General features: G+C 46.2%; 1 protein-coding gene across 1 annotated transcript in view; it reads left to right on the top strand.

Moving 5' to 3' along the window:
• Positions 1-23,019, top strand: part of UNC5B (unc-5 netrin receptor B) — a 245,701-nt gene that overhangs the window by 179,605 nt on the left and 43,077 nt on the right. The window contains exons 3-4 of the mRNA XM_015422893.1: positions 13,438-13,581; positions 22,118-22,221. Of these exons, the coding sequence (XP_015278379.1) occupies positions 13,438-13,581; positions 22,118-22,221 (248 nt within the window). The remainder of the gene's footprint in view (positions 1-13,437; positions 13,582-22,117; positions 22,222-23,019) is intronic.

Here is a 23,019-nt window from a genome sequence, read left to right as displayed (position 1 = left end):
CCAAGACTGATGAGACATTGTCCCTAATTAAAAAAAATAAACAGACTGAGAAGTCCCTAGGGCTATCTCAGCATGCTATGACTCAGTATAAGCAAAGACCCTTTCAATGGCAACCCTGGCACCCGTAACAGAGGGACTACTGATACCCTAACTATCCTGTGTCTAAACCATTTGTGCCACAACAGGGCTTTCATAAACACAAGGTTTTGGGCTGTTCTAGATCAGCTACCCAATTGACCACAACTAGAGAGGCACCCTAGTCACAGAAACCAGCCTTCTGACTAGGGCAAATCCATACGTCTGTCAAATTTCGTGGCAGGCTGTCACAGTTCTAAACTGCCTGGGAAACCGTCACATCTGATGAGTAGGTCTTAGTTGTCGTTAGGATAAGCTATAGGTTAGAGTTCAAACAAATGCCCACATGTTTTCCCCTATTGGGAGTAGCTAAACAGGCAGATCTTGACCTTTTGGAAGCACTGAGTGACCTAACTGAAAAGGGTGCTATTGAGGAGATGTCAGAAACCCTGGGAAAAGGGTTTTTTCCCCTCCAGAATGTTTTTGGTTGGCAAAAAAGATGGAGGAGTAAGACCCATACTAGACCTCAGAGAGCTGAATGTTTTTCTTAACATTTCCAAATTTCATATGTTATCTATTCCTTCAGTTTTGAAATCATTAAAGTTAAATTGTTGGTTTATTGTTATTGATTTAAAGGATGCTTATTTTCATATTTCTGTTCATCAGCAATACCATAAATTCTTACGGTTTTCCTGTGGGAATTGTGTTTCAATATAAGGTGATGCCCTTTGGTCTGGCAAGAGCACCCCGGGTATTTTCTAAATGTATGGCCCCAGTAGTAGCTTATTTATGGCTACAAGGTTGCCATATTTTTCCTTACCTAGATGACTGGCTAGTGGTTGCTATCCAAAGATCAGTTAATGACATACTGTTCCCTGGTTTTGCAAACCTGCCACAGGCTGGAACTGATGATTAACTGGGGAAAAAATCACAGTTAGTCACACCTCAAAGAGGTTTTTGACTTCTGATAGAATACAAACTATTCTCCATCTCCTTGGCCAATTTAGAGCCAACCGACTCTAGTCAGTAAAAAAAATCCTTCATCTTTTGGTCTATATGGCATCTACCATGGCATTTCTACCCCTTGCCAGACTGTATTTGAGAACCTTACAACTCTGGTTCTTGTCTGTATATAGGGTAGAGTTAGACCCCCACTGGCAGACGTTTTCCGTTCCCAGACAAGTTATCCGGTCTTTGGTCTGGTAGTGTTCTTATGACAATTTATCTAGGGGTGTGTCCTTTGGGGCTCCAGAACATTACATAGTTCTTGCCACAGATGCCTCACTACTAGGTGGGTGGGTTCATTGTGGACGTTCTTCTGCATGAGGCAGGTGGACAGACAACAAGAAACTGTCACAATAATTTATTGGAGCTGCGTGCAGATCGTCATATCCTTAGCTCCTTTTCAGATATCCTTCAGGATCGGTCCATATTGCTTCAGACAGACAATGCTGTCACTATGTTTCATGTGAACAAACAGGGTAGCATGGGATCCAGAGATCTATGTCAGGAAGTCATGCTAATCTGGCTAGCAGTTTTGAAGCTCAGTGGTTCCATCCAGGCTGTACACACTCCTGGAAGCATGACTGTAGAGGCAGAATAGGTTGAGCAGAACGGGGACATTATCACACGAATGGTCCCTAGACCCAGTGTAAAAAGGTAAAGGTTCCCTTGCTCGAAAGCCAGTCGAGTCTGACTATAGGGTTGCGGTGCTCATCTCCGTTTCAAAGCCGAAGAGCCAGCGCTGTCCGAAGACGTTTCCGTGGTCATGTGGCGGGCATGACTAAACACCAAGGTGCACGGAACGCTGTTACCTTCCCACCAAAGTGGTACCTATTTATCTACTTGCAATTTCTTGCTTTCGAACTGCTAGGTTGGCAGGAGCTGGAACTAGAGACGGGAGCTCACTCCGTCATGCGGCAACTCGGGTCTCGAACTGCTGAACTACTGACCTTCCACAGCCTGCAGTTCAGCGTCTGGAACCAATAGTTGCCCCTTGGGGAGTCCCAGAGATCGACCTCTTTGCAACACATTCAAAAGCTGCACACTTTTGCTTCCAAGCAGGGAGGGGACACATTCCAACTGCTTTGGGAGGGAGCTCTGTTCTATGCTTTCCCTCTGTTCCCCGTACTTATCAGAGCAATTGAGAAAGCCAGGAGAACAAAGTCAGACATGATCATAGTGGCCTCTTTTTGGCCTCGCCAGATCTGGTTTCCAGGTCTGATGGAAGTGTCACAGGGGCAATATATTCCCCTACCCAAATGGCTAAATCATCAGTATAGACCAGGTATTCCAACACAACCTGGATTGTCTAAACCTCACTGTAATTCATGAAGTCCCAATAGTAGGAAATCATATCTCTATAAATGGAGAGGGTTTTCAAAGTGATGTACTGAGGGAGATGTGTCTCCATATACCATTCCCTTGCAAGGTATATTTGAATACTTGTTATATTTAAAGAATTTGTCGTTTTCATCGAAGAAGATCCTCCTGATTGCTATTTCTTGTTATCATAGCAAGATCAGTATTTGCTCACTACCTATCCACAAAGTTTTTGAAGGGTTTGTGTAACCTTTGCCCCCATAGGGATCCCTTGGCTCCTTAGTGGTCTCTCACACTGCATTTAACCCAATTTATGCGCAAGCCTTTCAGTAACTCTCAGTTGAGTTACTTTCTGTGAAAGTCTGTTTTTAGTGGCAGTCACATCTGCCAGGAGGGTCAGTGAATTGGCAGCCCTACAAGTGGGACCCCTGTTTTTTCAAATCTTCCCTGAAACAGTAATACTTTGGCCCAGTCTCAGGTTCTTTCCTAAGGTGGTGTCTTGGTTCCACTTATCCCAAGAGGTTGTGTTACCAGCTTTCTTCCCCACACCAAGTTCAGAGAATGAACGTTTGTTGCATTCCTTGGATGTTAAAAGGGCTGTATTGTTTTATTTGAAAAGGACGACGGAAATCTGCAAGGATATGACACTATTTGTATGTTTTTCTGGTCCTAATACAGGGGAAAGGGCTTGCTCTCAGTCATTGTCCAGAGGGATTGCTTTGACCAGTGTTTTATAGTTTAGTGGGTGCACCATGTCCCTTAGAAGTTTTTGCACATTCTACTAGGGCCATGGCTTCCTCTGCAGCCTTCCTCAGTGGCGTGCCTCTGACAGAGATATGTCAAGCTGCTACTTGGTCTGCAAATACCTTCATATGCCATTTGTCACGGGGTCCCTTGCCTCCTGTGGACTTCTTCTTGGTCACCACTGCACCCCCAGCACGCCCCTGGAGCTGTGAGCCCCTCTTCCTGGCCAGGTGTGTGGCTTGAGGGGAATCAGTGGGGAGGGGGACGACAGGAGTCACCTCAGTCATGAGCGGGGAGGGAGGTTATGTCACCAACCCTCCACCAGCATCCTGGTCCAGCCATACGCATCTCTCTCTGGCCTGTGGCTGAGATCCCAGGTCATCCTCCCTGGCTGTCTCCCTTGTCCTCTTTTATACCCCAGCCTCCAACTCTTTGTCCCTTCTGGCCTGGCCCCGTCCCCAGCCTAAATGCAGAGACACTGAGTCGGCACCTCTCCCTCGACCCTGCCCCCCGTGTCCACTCTTCTGATGGGGCCAGGGAGGTCGCACCGGTGTGCAGCTGCTGCCTAGGGCTCCTAGCTGGGTCCCCAGCCTCACTTTCTTCTGGCCGCCAGCCTTGCCGCTGACAAGGCCAGGCATGGCTCAGGTCTTTGCTGGGCTGCCACCTGCTCTCTTCCAGAGGCGGGGAGGCAGGGCAGCCGCCCATTGCATCTTTGGCCCTCTCGGCAGCAAGCCGCCATAGGCCACTGCCATATTCTACGGGCCCGTTGCTTGCACTGCCCGCTACCGTCTCCTTCCTCCTGGTGAGTGCCACAGGCAGATTGGGGCACTGCTCGCCCAGGGGAGCCCCCCCAGGTCTTCCCCATTGCCGGCTGTTGCGGGGGCTCCAGGATGGTAGTGGGTGCCTCCCACGTCTCAGGTTGCCCCCGCCAGGAGGGGGCCCCACCTGGTCCAGTCTGGGCTGGGCTGGGCTGGGCAGGGACACCATTGCACCTTGGATCTGCATGCAAGACAAGAGGCTTAAGTGGGGAAGTTGGTGCTTCAGTCTATGTTCAAATGAGGTGAACATGCCCCACTGCCTGTGGCTTAGCTTGCTAGAATCCCCATGTGGGACTGCACAGAAGATTGATGGTGAAAACAGGGTTGCACTTACATGTAACCAATGTTCCCTCTAAGCTGTGGAGTCTTGTGAGCAAATATTCTAACAAATATTCTAACAAATATTCTAACAAATTCTAAGCAAATGTTCCCTCTAAGCTGTGGAGTCTTTGTGAGCTGCTGGCATTAAAGTTGTGAGCGAGTGATTTGGATACTGCATAAATTAGCTTGCTCTGGAGCCACCCTTCCTGAGCTAAGACAAAAATCTGTGAGCTGGGGGCTAAAAATCTGTGAGCTAGCTCACACTAACTCAGCTTAGAGGGAACACTGCGTGTAACTGTTGTTCATTGAGTATCTTCTGTGCAGGCACACATACCGTCCCTCCTGCCATGCTGCACGCTCTTGCTTCTGTGGTGCTAGAGGTACTGAGGGTGGGGGTGCTGCAGCGCAGGAGCACGTGGTTCCTGGGTGGGAACTAAGACTGTAGCTCTGGCGTGCAGCACCCCTGGATGCTCTTAGCTGTAAAAACCTCTCCAACAGCAGGCCTGCTCATGTGCAGTCCCCCATGTCTGCCTACACAGAAGATAATGAGCAACAGTTACATGTAAGTGCAACCCTATTTTCCTGAACAACCTGGGCATTGTGAAGTCCGCTCCTGGAGTCCTGCGGTACACAAGGTGAGAGGGGTTCACACAACATGCATAATGCATTCACATGTCATACGTGCATGGGGGACTGTTTGCAGGAGTGTTTCTATGACTGGGAAATGAATGGTGTTACTTGGCTTTAAATTCAGTGAGAAGGGGGAGGTGTACGTATACAATATTCAGTAAACTCCTCCTACTTTCTTCTTGGATTATGTGTTAAAAATCCTTTTGAGCTGACTGTATTCACAAGATTTCAAGAGGAATCCATGCAGTTGACCTTCAAGTCAACAAGAGTTAGGAGATCAGAGCTGGAATAGAAACTGGAATCTGTCTTGAAAAAAATAGATTACAAAATCTGGTCTCTTGTCAGGATACACATCCAGTTAATCCTGCTGTTAGGGATCATTGAAGGCAGATGTCTGTCTTTGGCTGTGATATTTTTTTAAAGAATAAACCATAGAAAGAATTGGGCCTCCTTGAGTCTTCATTAGTGAGAAATTCCTGCAAGACATGTAACTAGTTCCCAACAGGCAACAACTTTCTTTCTCTCTCCCCCTCATTTGTAGGCTCAGTTCTTCTTTAAAAAAAAGTAAAACCAGAATGAATATATAACTATAATTAAAGCTCCCATTAAATAAGTCCATGCTGCACTGTTGAACTTGTGCAAAAGTCCATATTAAGTGCCTTCGAGGACTAAATTATTTAATTAGGATAGAAGTTGCCAGCATGAATATCAAATGGATTTGCAAGAGGCTACGCTCTCCCCGAAGACCACTTGCCGCATATTCTTGCTATCCCGACTGTGTTACTGTCACAGCAGCTAAAGGGACCAGATGTGTTAGGAAGTGATTCCGAGAGGCAGGAGAGCAAAAGAGTGAGGCGGAGGCATGTAGTGGGGGCAGTGAGGGAAACAAGGGCTTCGTGCCAGTCAGAACATGCTGATATGCCTCTCTCACACACCCCAGGTGGCCATGTACAAGTATTGGGGGCATTCAGGACTAATAGCAGGATTTGCGGTGTTAGACAGCAGAGACTTGAGGCTCAAGATCTCTACTAACATCACACCTAACATTAAGGAGTTGGCTGATGGAAGAATCTCAATTGAATGTTTGTGTGTCTGTGTGTAAAAAAATCACAAATATACTTGCATGAAGTTGCCTTCTCTGAAGTGCTGTTTTTTATGTCCTAGTTTTTTACTTTTGACTTGGAGTGTTTGAGGGTGTTTGAGGATGATGTTGCACACTTGGACAGTAGAGGGTTAAAGGTTAAGAACCACTGGGCTAATTTCAAGGAGTACTCAGGAAATTGTGTATCTTTTTATCTCTGACCGGATGGCATTGTTATCTGAAACCATGGCACCCTGCTCAAAGAACTCGGCATAGAATACACACACACACTTATCACTTCTGATGTACAATTGTGGTTCAAAAGGGCAATTCATTGTCCAAAAAGAAACAAGTGTCCTGTCTTCAAGATGAAGACTGACTCTGGGTGTTCTGGAGGAGTTTATTGCTCTTAGTCTCCCTCCCACGCCTTCATTCTTAACTTGTGCATTCTGTATTTCCCTCCCATGAGAATCCACTTTATCAGTCCCTCTCCCTCTCCCAACAACCTGTTTACTCCTTGTTATTGAGCTTCTACTCTCTGCTTCAGACCTCAACTAACTGCTGAGTCCGAGAAGAAAATGACGACGTACTATAGACAGGATAAACTTAAAAGCATACTATGGACAAGGGTAAACAGTATTACAGATGTTAGCTACTTTCATTCCCTTTTACCGGGGGGACCGTGGAAAAGTATAGTTCAGTGAAGGGGGAGAAAGGAATTGCTGAAGATTCTTTGAGGTTCCCAGGATTCTTTGAGGGGAAGATTAGGCCAGCAATATAAAGCTGATTTACGCTTGTAGTTCATAGTTTATGTATGCCCTGTAGATGCAGCAGTATTAACAGAACAGGTGTAGATAAGAGAATCAGTTTGTAATCCAACCGTTTCTAGACACAGCAAGTCTTTGGTCAGGCCTTGGAAAGTAAGCAGCAATTTCATTGTGTGGGCCAAACATTTACTCATAGAGTGGACCACTCCTGTTAGTTTAGAATTTGAGTGGATGCATTGAAGTATGATGAGGCAGGGATTTTTAGACCTGTTCTTATTAATCAGATGGCAGCTTCCCAGAGTCCACTTTGATTATGATGATGCATTGTGTGTAGAATAGCCAGGAGATCCTAAGATTGTCTGGCAGCCAGAGGTTTTAGCTCTTTTAGCATTAGGCACCACTATGTGGCAAGCTAGACTTATTTATAAAGCAAGAGATATTTCAGAGGTGGTTTGCCATTGCCTGCCTCTGGGTCACAACCAATGTTCCCTCTAAGCTGTGGAGTCTTGTGAGCAAAATTTCTACTTTGTGAGCTACTGGCATTAAAGTTGTAAGTGAGCGATTTGGCTACTGCATAAATTTAGTTTGCTCTGGAGCCATCCTTCCTGAGCCAAGACAAAAATGTGTGAGCCAGAGGCTGACAAATTGTGAGCTAGCTCACACTAACTCAGTTTAGAGGGAACACTGGTCACAACCCTGGTATTCCTTGGAGGTCTCCATTCCAAATACTAGCCAAGGCCGACTTCCAAGATCTGATGAGATCGGGCTAGCCTAGGCTATCCAGGTCAGCGTAGACCCCACATAAAGTAATTTGAAATGACAACTGTTTATTTATTTATTTTATTAGATTTATATACCGCCCTCCCCAAATGGGCTCAGGGTGGTGTACAGCAGTTAAATAATACAATTAAAATACTATTAAAATAACAATTTACACATAAAATATCGTAAAATACTGTGTAAACATAGAGGTAATCAGATGACCAATCAAGATCAGGCCACTGGTGGACAATTGGCCAGAAAACCTGGCCCACAGAAGCTGGGGGGGGAGGGGGACATCTGCTGCCTCAACCAAATTCCCAGCGGAAGAGCTCTGTCTTGTAGGCCCTGCGGAATTGCAGTACGTTCCGCAGGGCCCTGATCTCATACAGAAGCTCATTCCACCAGACAGGGGCCAGGGCTGAGAAAGGCCAGTCAGACGTCCCTGGGGCCAGGGACCACTAACAGATGTTGATTTGTGGACCTCAGTGCCTTCCGGGGCTCATCTGGGAAGAGGCGGTCTCATACGTATGCTGGCCCCTGGCCATATAGGGCTTTAAAGGTAAGCACCAGCACTTTGAAATGGATCCAGAATTCAATAGACAGCCAGTGCAGTTCACGTAGCACCAGGTGGATACGAGCCCTCACAGACGTCTCCGTCAACACCCTTGCTGCTGCATTCTGCACTAGCTGCAACTTCTAGAGCAGAGTTACTGGAGTCAAACCCCTTATCCACCATATTCATTAAAGCTGCCGCCATCTTTATTGAGGGCACAAACATCCTCAGGCCTTTTAGTTTAATGACACTGGGATTCCCCCCTTCCCAAATGAGACAGTTGACATAATGGGGAAGGCGAAGGAAACAGTTGCTTTAACTGCCACCCAACTCGCTTCATTCTTCATTTGCAGACAATTGGCAGTGAGGTTTTACTATATCAATGCAGTAAGATTAAAGCACATGCTTATGTGCCTTACTGAACTGAGACTGTGATTTTTAATGTGACAGCAAAGCGATTAAGGTTGCACTAAAACAGAAGGTGTAATGGGGCAAGGTCTAGTCTACAGTAATAGCAGCACTTTGGTAGAAAGCGCTGCATGTAGTTATTGGCTCTGTCAGAGCTCTCACTGTTGGGTGGCTGTAGATTGCTCTGCTACAGGGGAAAGTCCATTTGACCCAAAATAGCCTCTCTTATCACTTGAGGAGTTGCCTGTTTAACCTAAATATCAGTGTTGCTGGGCCTGCCACCCTGCTCTCCTCGTAAGGTCTAAAATTCTCACCTCCTTTCATTTGCTGCTTGCTTTCTGGGGCTGCCTCTTCTCATCCTCTCATGTTAAGGGACTAAGACGCCACTCCTATTTTTTACTTCCAACGTCTTCTCACAATTGTATCTTTTCCCAGTCCATAAAAATACCTTCAAGACTCATTCCTGTGTTAAAAAAAAAAACTAAAATGGCACTCTGCCGTAGTGTCTGAAGAAGAGCTGCCTGAGGTGAAGACGAGGCCATTTAAAGGCACAGTGAGTCTTCCAAAATGTTGGCTTTTCTCTCACCAGTTTCTTCTGGCTCCTGGGTCAAGCGCAGTTGAAGAGACTTAGTAGAAATAGGATTTTTAAAAGAAGCCTTCTCCTTCAGTGGGGGGAAGTCATCCAGAAACTGGTTAGGTCACGCCTCTGCTCGCTCAATAGGCTATGCAAATTTATTTTGTTGCATGGAGGGCTGAGAAGTTGGTGAAATTCGCTGCTAAAGGTACAGAAATCCTGTTCTCCTTTCTGATGAGTTTGCCAAGTTATCCTCAGAGAATATATGAAGTTGGGGAGGGGCCATGGCTCACTGGTGGAGCATCTGCTTTGCACACAGAGGGTCCCAGGTTCAGTCCCTGATATCTCCAGTTAAAAGGGCCATGTAAAAGGTGATGTGAAAGTCTGAGCTCCTGGAGAGCTCCTGCTGGTCAGAGTAGACAATACTGACCTTGATAGACTGATAGCTTTGGGTTGCCAACTTCCAGGTGGTACCTGCAATTACAATTGATCTTCAGACTACCAAGATTATGGCTGGAGAAAATAGTGGCTTTGGAAGGTGGACTCTGTGGCATTCTACCCTGCTGAGGTCCCTCCATTCCTCAAACCCCACCCCTCCCAGGCTCCACCCCAAAAATCTCCAGGTATTTCTCGGCTTCCGGTCGGGGGAAAATGGCGATTTGACGCATCTTGCAATCGTGCAGGGTGGATAGGGGCTCCTTCTGACAGTTTGGGCTATAAATCAGCCCAACGCAACCTTCCCCAGCGAGGGGGAGAGTCTGGCAAGCATCCAAGACCCAAGAGAGAGGTGAGATTGGTGCAATCAAGCCTCGGAGGAGACTTGTTTTGCACTTTGATCCCCTCTCTCGGAGCGGGCGTTGCATTCAGCACTAAAGGAGCTCACCGAGCTGAGAATTCAGCTTAAAGTTGCTATTTCCCGATCTCTTGGACTAAGGGGATTTAATTTGGATTGAAGGAGACAGTGCGAAGACCAAAGTAAACAAACAAGGTAACAATTCTAACTTACCGGGAGAACCTTGAAACCTCGGATGGAGAGAGCCAGATAAGTCTTTAATGACTTTAAACAAAGACTGAGCAAAGTAAAATGCTTTAAAGTTAATAGAAAAGGAGAAAAAATGAAAAGTAGAACTTTGTTTTACATTCCTGCGGTGGCTGGGAAGATAACAACTAGAAACCCACGTTTAAAATCGTGAGAGTCTGAATATTAGAGAGCGGAAGTGACGTGGGAGCCAGAAGAGTTTCTGCCTAGATAAAACTTGGAGAAAGGAACAGACGGTCTGGAAACGACGGGGGACAAGAAAAGCGGTGCACAGGAAGATACAGGGATGCAATTTTGAGAACAACAGGAAGTGGGCAAGAAAGGCCTACTCTACATTAAAAAATCATAGAGTTTTCGCGTCCAACATTTCGAGGAGGACTGAACTTTTAAAAATAAATTTAAGAGCTTAAAGAAGAGTGCAAGGAGCAAAACTAAGGCAGTCCAGATAAGCGCATAGAACTTAAACAATTGGTGCAATCAGACCTCGTCGGAGGAAGAGTGGTAAGAGACGGACAGGAAGTTTAGAGAAGAATTGGAATGTAAGAGACAACTTATTTTGCTTTAATAATTATTGAGTGTTAAAGTTTAACAATATGGAATAAGAAATAGAGAAATTTATATATGAAGAGATTAGTTACCTATTGAACTTAAAGGGAAGGAAGAAGGAATTTAAGAATTTTGCAGGAGGTTGTAGCACTGTGGGAAGCCATGCGGGGGGGGGAGGGAGGAGGGTAGGATAAAAACTGTATTATAAATGTTGATTTTGAGTGAATATATCCTAAATAAAAATTGTTTTAAAAAAATCTCCAGGCATTTCTCAATGCAGAGCTGGCAACCCTACCTTCATGTATTTATGACCAATGGTTTCATGTGCCTGATACTTTTCATGCCATTGGGCCAGCTAACCCATTACTCTTTCATTTAATTGGCAGCAGTTATCCAAGAGGGCCAAGATTCATTCCCAGAACCCTGCCTGAAACCTTTTTAAACCAAAGATACCAAGTATCGAAACCAGGATCTTCTGTTTCTGTATGTAAGACATGTGTTTTACCACTGACAGGCTGACATGTGTTAGGTGAAGCTGTTATCATCACTTTGTCGCTGTGCAAATAAAAGTTTCATCTGCTGCATTTCTGAATGATGTGATGGGCTGTTTGATGAAGGCACATGAGTAGCATTGTTCAGTTGAGTTGATGAACCAACTGTGACCTGGCCACAACAAAGATTGGCATCTGCCTCTTATGTTTAGATGACAAGGGGTTTTAAGAGGTGCAAAACCATGAAGGGTGTCTGTTTCCGAGGAATGTCATAAAGTTGTGTGACTTCTCTTGGAAAGACATGGTCATTTCCCTTCCTCAGCTTGCTTTTCATGCCTTTGGGCAAACGTCTTTCCAAAGCAACTGGGGAGATCAGAGCAGTTCTGCTTCCAGTCCATGGGATACTCTACTGCTGAGCCTCCGAATAAGTGCCTCTGTTCTTGTGGCCCCCATCGTGGCACCACAAAGACTTGGCATGAGTTCAAATGAGGGCATTATGCCCTGGGAGATGGAATTTGCTTGGCTGAGCTCAATCAAATGATAAAATGAAGTTCAGTTAACACAAACCAGCTAGACTGGGAGGCGCTTTCTTTAGATAGCAATGAGCTCTGTAGTGTGAAGTCATGAATGCTCTGCACTGTTGGGCCTGATTTCCCTTGCACAAAGTCACAATTTTTTCCCTTCAGTCTTTCTTTTGCTGTGGAGCTGCTTTTTCCACTTCGGTACAAGCTTCATTTCATATGTACCGAACACTCCTGGATTACCCTGTAACCATTTTGTAGAACAAAGTTTGGATCCAGAGGCACCTTTAAGATCAACAAAGTTTTATTCAAGGTATAAGCTTTCGTGTGCATGCATACTTCTTCCGATACAGGGAAAGGGAAATTACCAGTCCATACTAGCTAGAATGTAATGTGATTTGGAATGTATTTCTCGGGTCTGGGGACAGGGGAGATACTCTACACAGCCAATCACCCCAATTCAAAGAAGAGAATGCTGTAAGGTCACCTCCATGCTTGAAAGGAGGATGGAGTATAAATGGCAGGGTCTCTGTTAATTACACTCAGCATTCCACAATTAAGGATGCATCTGCCCATCAGCCTCCAATTTTGACATATTTATTTATTTCACTACGGGTACGTTCAGATGGGCAGCTAATCCCACCAGTATGCTGGCTCAAATTTGATCCCGATTACCGTGCGCTGCTTCCACCGTGGATTGTCTTACCGTGCGCTGCTTCCACCGTGGATTGTCTAGACAGTGTCCACTGAAGGAGGCACGTGCAGTGGTTGTTTTTTAAAAAACTTTTTGCACATGCGCATAGGCGTGATCGCACGTCTTTGTAGATCCGTGCGTGCATGGAATCAAATGTTTAAAGCACCACATGAGGGATGGCGTAGCCATGATTCTGACCAACAGGACAGCCCAAGCATGACCAAATTCTTCTTTCATTTTCTGTTCTGACCCACGCTTGCAGGGCTGGACTGAATTAGTCCCGGCCATCCCCCTTGCCATTGAGAGGGACTGGAGGGACTATTTTGCATGTCAAAAGATCCATCCTCCCTCCAGCTCCCATCCCATTAACCGATTGTCCTTAAACTCACAGGTCATTCAAAAATTTGAAGTGTTCGCGGCGCTGGATCTGGGTTCCGCAGCTTCATTTTAAAATGTGTTTAAGTGCATATTGAGTAGTGATTTTTTTAAAATCGTGCCCGCTCAGGATGGTCTAATCAGACCACCCCAGCTGGAGGATTGCGCACTGGTGGAACAATCAGACAGGTGAAAGTCCACAGTTGTCCCGTCGGGACCCAAAAACTCCAGATTTAAAGTGGTCTCTTTTAAGTACATCACCTAAGCGTGGCAAAATGGGATGCCCACGGAACAGGGATGTTTCCCAGATGTTTGTGTCTGGACATTACCTTTAAATCTTCCAGGCACTCATGCCTGGCGTGGCTCTAAAGAACCGTCTGAACAGACCCTATGTCCCCCCCTCCAATTAAACCCAAACAAATGGTAACCATATAAACTAAGATTGTTATTCCTGTTTGGTCCTTGAATGAGTTAACATCTTCATTATGTTGTATGCTAATTTACCGCTCACCCTCTACCTATACGTATGGACTGGTAACTTCCATTTCATTGTATCTGAAGAAGTGCATGCACACAAAAGCTTATACCTTGAATAAAACTTTGTTGGTCTTAAAGGTGCCCCCCTGGACTCAAACTTTGTTCTACTACATCAGACCAGCATGGCTACCCACCTGACTCTATAACCATTTGTGTGTGTGTGTGTTTTCTGTTTCCAGGGCTCCTTGTAAAAGAAGTCCAGATCGAAGTCTCTCGGCAGCAGGTGGAGGAACTCTTTGGCTTGGAAGACTACTGGTGTCAGTGTGTGGCATGGAGCTCTGCTGGGACCACCAAAAGCCGGAGGGCTTATGTCCGGATAGCATGTAAGTCTTGAATGCATGTGTCATCTGTCAACTGGGCCCTTTTAAAACCCATGCTTTGTATTTAGGCAGCATCTGTGTGCCTGCGGGGGGTGGGGTGGAGAATGCCAGCCTCCAACTAGGAACTGGGGTTCCCCCGGAATCACAGCTCGTCTCCAGACTACAGATATCAGTTCCCCTGGAGAAAATGGATGCTTTGGAGGGTGGACTCTGTGGCATTGTACCCCGCTGAGGTCCCTGCCCTCCCCAGGCTCCACTCACAAATATCCAAGAGTTTCCTAACCTGGATCTGGCAATCCTACCCTCACTCCAGTCTTGGCCACTTTCCACTAGGAGGCAGGGGTACCAAGTTTGACCACACTGGAACTAGTTTATATTTGCATACCATCATGTGAACTCTTCATCCTGTGTGTGTGTGTGTGAGAAAGAGAAGGGGGTGGGAACACCCTTACTCGATCTTACTTGATCTTGAATGTTGCTTAGTGAGCTTTTACTGAAGATGAAAAGTCGCTTGTCTAATCGTAACTTAGCTAAGAATGTTGGCTTCAGTCACCCTGCTTAGATTGGTAATGATTAGATGAACTATCTTTTCTGTTGCCTGGGAGGGGCCTTGGCTCAGTGGCAGAGCACCAGCCTTTGCGTGGGAAAGGTCATGTATTCTTCCAGTCTATGGAACAGCGATGGCGGATGCTCTTCCCAAGACAGGGAAGGGCGGTTTGCATGCCAGCGGCCTGGAGGGGTGCCACCTCAAGTAACACCCCCCCCCAGGAGCCTTTGTGATAGGCTCCAAGCCAGGGGGCTTTTGAGGGGTAGCCTCTTCGATGGTATAATGCCGGAAAATTGAGGCTCCCCTCCGCCCCGATGGTCCAGTCGCTGAGTGGCCTTCGGGCATAAGCTGGAGTGATCGGGACAAGTGCCGGAGATCGAGCGGAATGGCGTAAAACTGAGCGTGGTCAGAGAAACTGACCGACAATAACGTGAGTTCTGAATAAAATGGAGTAGTTTGAAAAGTGATTCTCCCCCCCCCCCACGGTTGAAAACAGAGATTGCAAAGAGGGACACCTCTTATGTGAATGAGCGGCTAACGGACACGAAGGGGGAGAGGGGAGGAAGTAAACCGAAAGTGTTTTGAGAGACTTATCTGAATCGCGAAGTTGTCTGGCGAGTTTTCCGAGTTGTGTGGAAGCGGTAGAAACTGTAAACAAAAAGGGAAAGATGGCGGCCCAGCAGAGAAAGTTTAAAACGAAGCCAGGCAGTCAGAGTCCGAGACCGGAAGAGGGAGCAGATGTCCTCAATCTCCTGGTGGATATACTCAAGCCGGTGATGCAGCAACTCGATGGTATTAACCAGCAATTGACTGTAATGAATAAAAACTTTGCAGCACAGCAGCTTCAGCTGAATGAAACAGAGAAAAAAGTGGAGCAGGCAAATGAAAAAATTAAAGAGATAGACACCACAAGCAAGAAGTTGAAGAAAAGGTTGGGAGAGGTGGAAACGAAGCAGAATTGCCAAGAGAATCGAGTTTTGCAGCTACAGATGGAAAAAGCTAACATGATTCTCAGGTTTTAGGGGGTTCCTGAAATGGATCATCAAGACTTGAAGAGGGTGCTTGGTGAGATCATCGCTCCAGTAGTAGATTTAACAGTGGATGAACTGGTAAACAAAATGGAGTCAGTCTATAGGGCATACTCCAATTACATTTAAAAAAATAACCTACCTGGAGAAATAGTGGTTAGGTTTTTAAGAAGACAAACCAGAGATGCCATTTTAAAAGCAACTTCAGCAACTCCACTGAAAATGGGAAATGTAACTATCAAAACCTTAAAGGACATTTCATTTGAAATTAGACAAAAGAGGAAAAATTATAAGGACTTAATTTCTTTTCTTCAAACTATTGGGATATCGTACAGGTGGGTGGTTCCAGAGGGTGTCATCTTTAAGATCAACGATAGAAGAGAGAAGATAGGCTCCACTTTTAAAGCTAAAGAATTTTTGAGACGTCAGCTGGGGACAGACGAAGAGTTCAAAGAGGAAGAAACGAAGTCTAGTGACTCTGCTACCTCGGGAACGGATGAGGATTCTGCGGCAGAAAAGGGTGCTGGACCTGCCAGAGTGGTATACAATTTTAGAGACAGAAAGCCGAAGTAAAGGCAGAAGGACTTGGAAAATGGCCTTTTGAAGCGAAGAATAAGAAGATGATCAGAGACTTCTCTCCTAACAACGAACAAAATAACATATAAATAGCGAATTGTTATAAGCAAGAACTCTACAAGTATATTGTGATATTAAAACTAATTGTACTAACATTTTTACTAACAGTAAAAAGATCTCATCCTCTTGGGGTTTTAGTTTAGTGTGCTTTACTTTCCTTTATCCTTAGTTGTAGTCCCTTCCCCATGGCTGGCTCGCCCGCTAGGCGAACTAGGCGCTCGCCTAGAGCGCGAGCCGGCCGGTAGGGTGCGGGAGGAGAGGCAGGGGCGCCAACGCCTGGCCAGCAGCTGGGAGGAGCGGGGCTGGGAGGAGCTCTGCTGCCTGGCTGTAGGAGGAGGACGCGTGGTGCTTTCCTCCCCGCCCCCTGCTTCCCCCGCTGCCCTTCTCAGCCTCTCCTGCCCGGCTGTCCTCTTCCTCCCCCCTCCTTGCACAAGAAAGCAGGCTGGGGGGGTGCGGGCGGCGGGGGTTGCCGCGGAGCCGCCAGCGGTGCCCCCACCCTGCGTGCCAGGCTCTCCTCCTCCCCGCCCGCTGCCGCTGCTGTCGCCGCTGTCGCCGTCTCCGTCGCCGCCTTTCTCGACCCAGACTCCCCACACACACACAGCCCACTTTCCTCCTCCCCCCCCCGCCGCCGAGAGCGCATCTCCAGGCCCCGCCGGGAGGTTGGCATCTGCGCTCGCCTAGAGCACAGGACAACCTTGGGCTGGCCCTGCAGATCATGTTATGACATTATCAGCATGTCCATAATGTTTCATTCTATATGTGACTACTTTTCTTTTTCTAAAAAAAAAAAAAGGAAAGGTCATGTATTTAGTCCTCAGTATCTCCAGTGAAAAGATATTTGGTAGTTGGGAAGGGTGTTTCGCTCTGCCCTGGCAAGCTGATGGTAATCTAAGAAGACAATATGGAGCTAATAGACCAATGGTATGACTTTGTATAAGGAAGGGCCGTATGAGTCTATGTTGTTTCAGAGGGTAGGTCCCCATTCCTACTCTTTGACTCTTGGCAGCTTATACCCTGAAAATCTTGTTGGTTTCTGAGATGCTGCTGATTATATATGTTTATTTAAATCTGAATCTCACCTCCCTCACACTTTAGTGCATTGCTCCTGAGCAGAGGTGAAAGTAACTGTGACAGGCCCTTTCTTGAGGCCAAGGGAACCCCCACTGCCTCTCTGAGGAATCCGGGCACCCTGTTCGTTTTCTGTGGTCTTATCCTTCCCCTCAGTTACAAGATGTTCTTAGGGCAGCAGGCGTAAAGGCTTTGGGTTCGGTGCCGTGAGGGAACTTTTATATCGAGCATGAAGAGTGCAGAGGTCACTGACGGAGGAGGTTTGAATAAAACAACAAAGATTTATTTATGTACAAGTTATGTGGTGAGTTCTCCTTAAATTTATTTATTTATTTATTTATTCAGGTATTTCTACCCCGCCCTACCCCGCAAGCGGGCTCAGGGCGGCTTACAGGGGCATAAAATTCATTAAAATCCAATAAAATCGCAAATTGATAAAATTGATAAAGCGTGTAGCTGCCCAGCCTGCTTATCACCAGAGACAGGCCTTATAACTCCGTCCTCTCCTAGAGGTAGAGTTAAGCCATTCTGCCGCACTAGTAGGCAGAGCTACACATGCAGTTGCCTCCTCCCTTGCTTCCTGTTTCTCTTTCTGCACTTTCCCTCCGGCAGCCCTGGACGCTCAGCTCCTGGGGGGGGGTTATTCCCTCCCCCTCCATCCCGCCCCCCCAGGAGATTGGATGCTGGAGCAGTAGTCCCATAGGCTCAGGTATCAAATCAGCTGAGTGGCTGTTTTACCTCTCAGGGGCAGAACAGCCTCCTGTCCATCACAGGAACTTATATAAAAAAGGGGTTTTTTAATTGTTACTGTCTGTTGGGGTGGGGGTGAAGCAGAAAATGGGAGATCAATTTTGGCCATTATTTTTACTGATACCCCTCACCATCTTGTTAACAGCTGACTTCCACCACAGCTCCCAAGGCAGCCATCTGAGATTCTGAGTGCCTGTCCTCGTGATATAAAAAGCTCCAAAATCCCCTTACCATAACTGTGGTTGTGTTGTGTATCAATAGGTTAAGCTCTCTCTTTGGAGGAGAAGGCTTGAATATTAGCTGAATGTTCTCAGGCCTCTGGTGCCTCTTCCTTTCATCCCCAGTGTCCGAGCCAAATTTAATTTAACATTCTCGAGCACTCTTAAGGTGTGCTTCTAAATCCCATTCAGCCGGGAGTGCTGCTATTTCCCTGTGCTGAGGAGTTCACATACAGAACAATTACAAACTAATGTTCGGGTGGCATTATCAGTACACCTATCACGTCCAAAATTATCTATGGGACTGTGGTGTAGAACAAGTATTCCCTGTAGTCAAAACCAACTCTACTGACAGCTATTGTTTCATGTACGCTTTCAGCACACTCATATTCTGTTTTTTTTTCTTCTAAACTGTGAGTCTAAATGGATCAGAATGGGAGTAAGATTAAGGAATGAGCTGGATACATAGAATGGTAGGAAAAGTAACGTTTCCCCCCCCTTTTTTTCCGTTTCATAATAAAAACAGCCGTGGGGAAGCTGTGTGTCTAATTGGTACAGTAGCGTGGAGGCAGGGAGCTCTTAACCCTTTATCCCACATGTAGATTTTCCCAATCAAAATTGATGCCCTCGTGCTGGAATGATTATGAGAGAAAAGGTGGCCAGCGGGGAAAGGATTAAGGACCCTTTTCCAGCCTGCCATTGCTCTGCTCCTGATGGCAGTCTCCCAAGGCTGCTTTCATTTTAATATAGGATTGCCCGGTCTCCTTGTCGCACCAGCGGAGGGATTTGGGGGGCATTCCAGGATGTCCCCAACATGATGACATCACCCAGAAGTGATGTCATCATGTCAGGGACGTCATGTGGCTATGCTTTGGTTTTGGGGCAAAACTCTATGGTAAAACCAGCTTCAAACCATAGAGTTTTGCCCTCCAACCAGAGCGTCACTGTGCAACATCCCCAGTGTGATGACATCACTTCTGGACAACATCATCATATTGGGAACATCATGTCAGGGACATCGGGCAGCAACATTGCTGTTTGGGGTCAGGGCTCCCCCCACCAGCCAGCTGGCTGGTGGCAGGCAGAAGCCCCCCAAAACAGGGGAACCCCTGCTGGGACCTGGGCACTGGAAACCCTAATATATGTATTTAGGGAAAGTCACTACCTCTGCATGTAATGTATGGTTTGGCCTTAAAAAGCTTCTGTCTCGTGTTCAGCAGTTCCCATCGCTACCTTCCACTTGTTCCAGCACATATTCTTCTACACGGCCGGTCAAACAATTCATCCAGTGCCCTCCCAAGCAGAGTCCACAACCTTCTAAGCACATAGACTTCAGTGGACTTAGCAGTATGTACTTTAGCTTAGGGTGGCATCCAGTGTTCCCTCTAAGCTGAGTTAGTGTGAGCTAGCTCACAGTTTTTTAGCCTCCAGCTCATAGATTTTTGTCTTAGCTCAGGAAAGATGGCTCCAGAGCAAACTAATTTATGCAGTAGCCAAATGGCTCGCTCACAATTTTAATGCCAGGAGCTCACAAAGTAGGATTTTTGCTCACAGGACTCCACAGCTTAGAGGGAACATTGGTGGCATCCTGAGCAACTTAAGTCAGAGTCTGAGCCTTGAAACATTTAAGAAAAGGACATAAGAATCGCCACACAGGGTCCATTTCGTCCAGCATTCCTCCGTTTCTAATAATAGCCAGCCAGATACCTCTGGGAAGCTCACACGCTGGCCTTTCGCTGTTGTTTCTCCCCAGCATCCGGTGCTCAAATGTATGTTTCCTTTGGGCTTATAGATTCCATTTAGCTATCATTGCTAATAGTTGTTGATGGGTCTGTCTTCTATGAATTTAATTGTTTTGGCATCTAAACTGTTGGTGAGTGCTACATCTCAGTGGTAGAAAACCCCACAGGTAAATCATGCATCTTGAGGAGAAATACATGTAAATTGAGCCAGTGCAATGAACTAGTGAGTCATCCAGAGACAGTAGGGTTACCGACGTCCAGGTGGTAGCTGGAGATCTCCTGGGATTATAACTGATCTCTATGTGACAGAGATAATTTCACCTGGAGAAAATGGCTGCTTTGGAAGGTGAATTCTGTGGCATTATACCTCACTGAAGACCCTTCCCTCCCCAAACCCCACCCTCCTCAGTCTTCCCTCCCCCCCAAAAAATCTCCAGCGATAGCTGAATCCAGAGCTGGCAACCTTAAGAGAAAGGAATCCTACTCAAGTCTATCCGGTGGAGGTTACTTCCAAGGAAGCATCTTCAGGAACGCATTGATAGGCACTCTTGATGCATCATTGCATGTGGTCTGAAGGGCTGTGGGGTACCTAAATTAAACTCTTGGTTGTCTGCATAGCATTCAGTTTTCACCAGTTAATCCATTTTCTGTTAATTAAGAAGTTTGCTGTGACACTTAAGTAAGAGAAAGTTGTCTCCAAAGGATATAGCAGATGATCAAGCTGACTTTTTGGTCATGTAACTCCAAAAGCACAGTAATTGCAAACAGCACCTTTGAGGATATGCAAATCTTGATCCTATATTACAAAGTGCGTATTTTAAGAAACAGATTTATTTTGGCATGATATCCCTCACTGTTAAATTTATTTTCATTTACATTATTTACAGTCTGCCTTTCTCACTGAGATGGAGGGTTGTACTGTCAAATAAATGGAAATGCAGCTACATATGTAAACAGGGTTAGCACATTTGTGTAGAAAGCATTTTTATACTTGCATTATGTTGTAATCATTAGTTCAAGGGACATTAGCTAGTGAACACACTGTGTTCCGACAGATAACACCATGATAGATTTAATCAGTGTCGAGCCCATCTCATGAAACAAGATAGCAAATTGTCATGACTGTCATCATCATAATCATCCTCGAAAATAATTTCTTTTGACCCTCATTTATTTTCTGTGGAACATGTTGGCAAAAAAATTGCTCGATAGCATTTCCTGTGGCGTATAGAGCCACCTACTGGTGAATTTGAGGATTTGTTTGTTCATCTGACCTTTCGTAAGCGCACCGGTTCTGATTTCATATTGGTGCAAAACGGATGTCACATTTCTTTCTAAGGCGCTTAATACTGTCTTATGTGCCCATAGGTGAGGATATTCATTTTCTGTATTGACATACACCATTCCCAGTATTGTGGGAAAGATTCTGAGATGCAAACACAAGAGAAGGCTGGAGAGTAGAGTTCCCAAGGGCAGGGAAACCAAGGACAGCCATCCTACAGAATGAGCTGTCAAAAGGGAGTGAAAAGGGATCCAAGACCCTCCCTGACTCTGGCACTCTTTTGGCTTCTCAGTGTTGATACATCTTGTACTCATGCAAACAGATGCTCAACCACAAGTGCTAGGGACTTCCTTGAAAGTAAGTGCTTGAAGAATGGGGGGAAAGGGAGAAGGCCCTTGACTTAATCCGCAAGTCCCATGCCAGTAACCTTCTATGTTATCCCTTCCCACTGATAAAGCCCCACCTTTAGCTCTGTTCCTTCAGGGTGCTCTAGAAATCATTCATATAGCATACATTAAATTATGGAGAAAAGGTAGGGAGGCATTTACCTACAACAATAAAGTGGGATTGCAGTGAGGCACAGTGGGGGCTTCCTTTCATGAATCAAACACCTCTCAGACAGTGAAATCTCTGCACTGTTCTGTCTCTACGTTGTGTCCAAACAGCATTCATAGGGGCCTCATCTCATTTTGGAGGGAAACCCATCTTCCTTCCACACTCTTAATGCCAGAAAGGAAGGTTCAAGAATTCAGTCACTGCTTTCATTCTTAGGTCCGGGGAAGAAATTAGCTAGGCATGTATTGCCAGACATTGCGCTCTTCCCACAGCCAGGCCTTCGCTCCTGCACAAGACGCGAAATTCACAACTACCTTCCACCCTCCACCCTCCCCCCCAGTGACCCCTGCTCTGTGCCCAGAGGAAGGCAGAAAACCTCCAGGATCCCTGGCCAATCTGGCCTGGAAGAAAATTGCCTCCTGACCCCAAAGTGGAGAATGGGCGACGAGAGCCCTGGGAAGGTAAGTGACGTGGGATGCAGAATTTAGTCCTGAGGATTTGCATGAGAGTCAGGTGCTGTGAGAAGCAGAGCAGTGGACTGATCCAGTATGGCGGTACTTTTATGGCTTGTGGAGGGGGGGGAAATCTGGGCATGGAATACCTTGTAACTTGACAATGAAGTCCTGACATCTAGCTCCCCTTCAGCTACTCCAGTTACTCCACAGCTAATGCTCGGTACTTTCTTTCTTCCTTCCTTTCTTAAAAAAAAAAAGACCTGAGGAAGAACTTTGACCAGGAGCCCCTTGGGAAAGAGGTTCCCCTGGATCAGGAAGTGCTTCTGCAGTGCCGCCCTCCTGAGGGAGTGCCAACAGCCGAGGTAAGCAAAGCAGGGTCACGAGGGGCCATCTGTGGCCACCAGCTGGGCGGTGGCTGTGCTGCTGAAATGGTGACTATTCCCACAAGACAAGACAGCCGCATTTTTGTGGCAATTAGAAAAATTGAGTAATTGTTCTCAAATCACGTATGTAGCATTTTCCCACATGCCTGGTCTTGTACATTCTCAACAGATTTCTGTGAGGTGGATGATTTTTCTATTTGCATTGAATTGTTTCACTGCAGCTTAAATCAGTGTAGGCCCATCTGAGTGCAAAACAAATGGGGTTGTTATGTATTTCCATCTGCTGTTCCTAAATCTGTCTGAGTCGTGAGTCTCTCTAGCTGTCCTCAAACCAGGACTTACTCATGCCCCTTATTGATCTATTAAATATATTTTATCCTGTCCAGTGACCTCAAGACAGCACACATTCTCCTCCCTTCCTTTATTTTAATCTTTCAAGAATCTTCTGAGGCAGGTTACGCTGAGGGAGAATGATTGGCCCAAGGTTACCCGTGCAGGCAGGGTGAGGATTTGAACCCGGGTTTGCCAGATTTTAGTCCCAAGTGCCGCACCACACTGACTCTCACTGCTGTCTTCAGGGCCCTCCTTGGCCCTCTTTCTCCCATCCCTGGACCTTCCATTGTTTACAGGCTGGCTACACGGTAGCCAGGCAGCTGCATTTTACTTTAAAGCCATGCACAATCTCCAAGCCACCCTCAGACTTTCATGGAGCGCCTTTCCTTCCCATGAGGAAGGGGGCTGGCAGAGGAAGGTTTGCTCCACTTTGCGAAACTATAA

This window comes from Gekko japonicus, unplaced genomic scaffold (assembly GCF_001447785.1).
Source record: "Gekko japonicus isolate JY-2015 unplaced genomic scaffold, Gekko_japonicus_V1.1 scaffold49, whole genome shotgun sequence".
In the NCBI taxonomy this organism is placed as follows: domain Eukaryota; kingdom Metazoa; phylum Chordata; class Lepidosauria; order Squamata; family Gekkonidae; genus Gekko; species Gekko japonicus.
Note: the sequence above shows the minus strand (reverse complement) of the source record. Positions and strands in the feature narration are given on the sequence as shown.